At 48.1% G+C, this 4737-nt stretch overlaps 1 protein-coding gene across 1 annotated transcript in view; it reads left to right on the forward strand.

The window, feature by feature from the left end:
• Window positions 1–2861: 2861 nt before the first annotated feature.
• AVEN (apoptosis and caspase activation inhibitor) overlaps window positions 2862–4737 on the forward strand; it is a 192196-nt gene continuing 190320 nt past the window's right edge. The window contains exon 1 of the mRNA XM_019551049.1: window positions 2862–2880. Within this exon, the coding sequence (XP_019406594.1) occupies window positions 2862–2880 (19 nt within the window). The remainder of the gene's footprint in view (window positions 2881–4737) is intronic.

A 4737-nucleotide genomic window follows, 5' to 3' on the forward strand; every position in this document is an offset into this window, starting at 1 on the left:
GAGGGGGCTTGATAATTACCTAGCTGGGATCATATGAGCTCACACCTACCAGGGGTCATATTCATTCCTGCTCAGGGCAGGGGGTCAGACTTGATGATCTACTTAGGTCTCTTCTGACCCTACATCTATGAAACTATCTGCCTGCATTTCCAGAATTAAACATTAATGTCTGTGCACTTGCAAATCAGTTCAATCTTTGCAGGTTAGACTAACCTGCAAAGACTGAATCAATTCAGGCTCTGGCTTTTTGAATGTTTGCCCCTAGCCCATGGGGGGCAAAGGGAAACCTTGTCTTCTAGCTTCAAGTGCCAACTGTGGAGGCAGAGGCTCAGCTTTGGCTTCAGCCCTGTGTCTGGGGTTAAAGCCAGAGCTGAGTTGTAGGGCTGCGTGAAATTTCACCACCAGTTTTGTTTCAACCTGTTTTGAGGACCTTAACAAGGACATGGTAAGGCTTGAGATAGTCCAGAGAAGGGCGAACCATATGATCAGAGACTTGCAAGACAAGCCATACAAGGAAAGGCTGAGGGACCTGGGACTCTTCAGCCTGAAAAAGAGAAGGCTGAGAGGGGACTTGGTTGCAGCTTACCACTACATCAGAAGCATACATCTAGGGCTCAGGGAACAATTGTTCATCGGGGCACCCTTGGGTAAACTAGGAGTAATGGTCACAGTCTGGACACCCTGGTTGTGAAGTAGCTTTTCCTAATGTTGAGCTTGAAACGAGCCTGAAACGATCTTCCAGGAGTTTGTGATCATTATGTATGCTTCTGATGTAGCAGTAAGCTGCTACTAAGTCCCCTCTCAGGCTAAAGAGTCCTAGGTCCCTCAGCCTTTCCTCAAATGGCTTGCTGTGCAAGTCTCTGATCATATGAATGGCCCTTCTCTGGACTCTCTCAAGCTTTACCATGCCCTTGTTAAGGTGCGGAGCCCAGAACTGGATGGAGTACTTCAGCTGTGGTCTCATCAGGGCTGAGCAGAGCTGGAGAATCACTTCTTTGCAATGGTTTTGCTGGAGATGCATCAATTGATGCATGCCAGCGTATTGTTGGCCCTGCTGGCTACAGCATCGCACTGCCAGGTCATGTTCACACTGTTGTCAATTATTACCCCCAGGTCTTGGTGACAAGTGATGGGGGATTTTCACTCCTGCTGCCTGATGAGAGGCAGCAATTGCACAAGCACCCGTGACATGAGCTTTGCCTGCCTGTGGCCAGAGGTGCAGGGCCCCAAAACCCAGACCACTACACCCACTTTGTTGACAGCTGGCAGGCTTTGTGGCCTCAGCAGGGGCTAGCAGGCCTGCAGCTGTCACCCCGCTGTGCCTTAACACACGCAGTGTCACCCACATCACGAGTTTTGCTTGGCCGCAGCTTGAGGTGCTGTTTCCCACAAACCTCTGCACCTATCTCCTTAAAACTTGGCAGGCTTTGTGGCCTCAGCAGGGGCTACCATTCAGGATTTTGGGGTGCAGTTTCTCTGAACCCCCTGCACTTATCTTCTTGAAGCTTGGCATATGTCATGTCCTCAGAAGGGGCTACCATTCCTGCAACTTTCATCCAAATCTGGCCAGAAATGACGAAGTTATAACCTGTTTCAACCTTCCCCATTATATCCTATGGGAGAAATGTTGAAACAGGGTCGAAACGGCAAAACGTTTCAATGGAACAAAACGGCACAGCTGTTTTGACTCGAAACAGAAGTTGAAACGGAGCACTGTTCTCTCGAAACATTGGTCGAAACGGAATGCTTCTGGTTTGCACAGCCCTGAGTTGCTGCCTGGGCTGGGCTGGGCTGGATTGTGCAGCGTGAGAGGGGGCGTGACATGGAGAGGGAAGGGGGAGTATGCAGGGGAGACCCAGGACCTCACTGATTTCTTCCAAGAGAAAACAGCCAAACTACTACATTCTTTCTCCTTCCATGTCTGCTTGTTTTCCTTCTTCCCTTCATCTCCAGTAACCTTTATCTTCTCTCTGGTTACAGATGCAAGTTTGTCTTCTCCTCTCCTTGTGTTAGTCCTCTACCACATGCTTGAGTGACCCCCCCCATCATCCTCCACACATGCCAAAGTCCCTGTTGACTTCTTGGGTTAACCTCAGAACTTGTACTCTCTCTATCCTTATCTTAAATGTTCACAGCTCTTCACAGCCTGTTTCCTGCACACTCTAGCATTGGCCCTTCAGTCTCAAGAAACTGACTCCACTGACTGTAATCAATCCATGACAACAATTTCCAGCACTCATTTGTTAACATTTCAAACAAGCACCCATATGTGCTTTTCTCTTGCTGCCCCTAATGCTAGGCAGGTGCTTCCCATAAACATCTGCAAAGTTAACGCATGTTCCTTAAGATCTCCTCTTGACATTTTCCCTTGCTCTGAGCCTGTACCCACAGAAAAACTTGATGAAACACCTGCTGCTGACTATATGATGCTGATTAATACTGTGTCACATTTTTCTCTTTTACTTCTATCTGTCTGAATCCATCTATTGTCTTGTATTGTGATAGAGATGGAGTGGTGTTGTAGCTATGATGGTCCAGGAAATATACGAAGCAGGAAATGCTTTTTTGTGGTATCTTTTATTAGACCAACTGTACAGTTGGAAGAGATGTTGGACAAGTTTCAGGATTTATATTGTGAGCTCTTTGTGTGTCTATTGATATAATGCCTAGACTCACGACAATTATGGTTTATAAATATGCTCCTACCAATAATAATAATAATGATGATGATCTCTCTGTGAAGAACTGTCCATGGTTCACCGTCTTCTTTACATACATTGACACAAGCCATTAATTTAGGGAATAATAACCACATGCGTAGCAGCTCTTACTTTGGCTGACTGTGGCCACAACAGACTACCATGATAGCCATGAACAGCGGTAATACTGCAGAACTGTTAACAAGCCCTAAATAGCATAGGGAGTGTTTATGCTGTTGGGCTTATGACTGGGATGTGAGTGATTGGAGCTTGACTCAGGAGACCAGAAATGAACAAGATCCAGATGAGATGATAGAGTCAAGAGTTTATCATAAGCAAGTGGGTCTCCTGAGATCTGTAAGGGACCAAGACATAGGCAGTCATTCTGACTAGAACAATTAGCCATGGGGATCAGGAACAAAAAGCAGGGATCCAGGCCAGAGCGACTAGCCAAGGGATCCAGAGTAGGCAGCTGTAGCTGTAAGAGACCAGGACATTGGGTTTGGTAGTCAGAGATGATTATTAAATTAAAGCCATAAACCAAGAGCTACCCCCCTCCCCTGAGGACAGGAGTTTAAATTAGATCCAGGAACAAAGAGGTCACGGGACTGGCAAGTCTAGAGCAAAAGGGTCTAGGCTGGAGTCTGGAATCAGCAGGTAGAAACCAGGATTCAACAGGCTAGAAGCAGGAAAGTAAGAACAAGCAATCAGAAATATGAGGTTAGACAGAAGCATCTGTCCTGTTGAGTAAACCTGCTGGACATTAAAAAAGCTACTGCTTATAAACAGGCAGCCAAGCCCACGCAGGCAACTGGGGCCAGCTGGAAGCAGTTAAATTGTTGGCAGCCGATCCATTCAGGTAACCAGGGCCAGCTGAGGGCAATTTAAGCAGCCTGCGGCCCTGACATATGCCAGCTCTGCATCACAACATTTCCTTTAATTGCTGTAGTCATTGGATACACTAGCTTTATAATTTTTTCCCCAACTGGTTGTATGCACATATAGGGACTTAAAGGAATTGTTCTGATTAATGTAGTACAATTCTATGCCAGACAAGCATTATTTTAATGTGGCATCCACCATGGTGTGTACTTTGTGTCATGTGAAATTTCTGTGCAGCTATCCATTGTGGCTTGTGTTTTTGTTTGGGAATCCAGTGGCTTTGCGTCCTGTGTGAATAGCTTGGTGTGATCATGCACTTTACTACAGATGGGTAGTACAGAATGTAATAGCAATATTTCAAATGCTATGTCTCTTGTGCTGTTGGTGGTGGCTGGAACAGTTGTGCAGTAACACAAACTCCAGCTGTGAATTGTGTCACTGGCACACTCTGGGGGAGTTCAACACTGCAAGGACGAGACACACCGCCTATACGTCCTCCTTGTGATGTGGGGCAACCTCATGATGCTTTGAGACCCTTGCGAGTGACGATACTGTATCTCCAGCCAGATCCACCCTTAGCGTGGCTATCACAGAGGACATTCCGGTTTTCTGCTACTCTGTCCTCTACTGATATAAAACTCGATGCCTTTATGTCTTCTATTTTTCTAAATAAATAAATATTTCTCTAAATAAATGCCCTCTATTTTCTAAAACAGAAGACACAAAGGCGTCTGGTTTCGATCAATGGAGGACAACCAGGCTCTCCTCTGTGATGCCCACCCTACCTGCTGTGGTGTGGAGGCGCCAGCATGTAGGTGCCGGAGGTGATTTGCCATGGCCCTCACCACTGTTTTCCAGCGTGTGAAACTCTTTAGGGATGGCTCCGGGTACCAGATGTGTGCAGGCCTCACAGCCTGTATTTCCTCTGGAAAGTCAGCTGCAGCCCGCCTATGCGGCAGGGTCGAGTCCCGCGTGGCCTGCGCGGCCCGTGGTCCCGACCCCTTCCCCAGGGCAGGCCCCACGCGAGAAGCGCGGGTCCCTCACTACACGCCAGGCGCGCGGGGCGGCCTCAAGCGGGCGGCCCTTGGCCAGGCCCGGGGCAGACCCGCCCCCGGCCGCGCATCCTCGGCTCTCGCTGCCGCCGGCGGCCCGTGGC

Source organism: Crocodylus porosus, unplaced genomic scaffold (genome assembly GCF_001723895.1).
Source record: "Crocodylus porosus isolate Cpor-Errol unplaced genomic scaffold, CroPor_comp1, whole genome shotgun sequence".
In the NCBI taxonomy this organism is placed as follows: Eukaryota; Metazoa; Chordata; order Crocodylia; family Crocodylidae; genus Crocodylus; species Crocodylus porosus.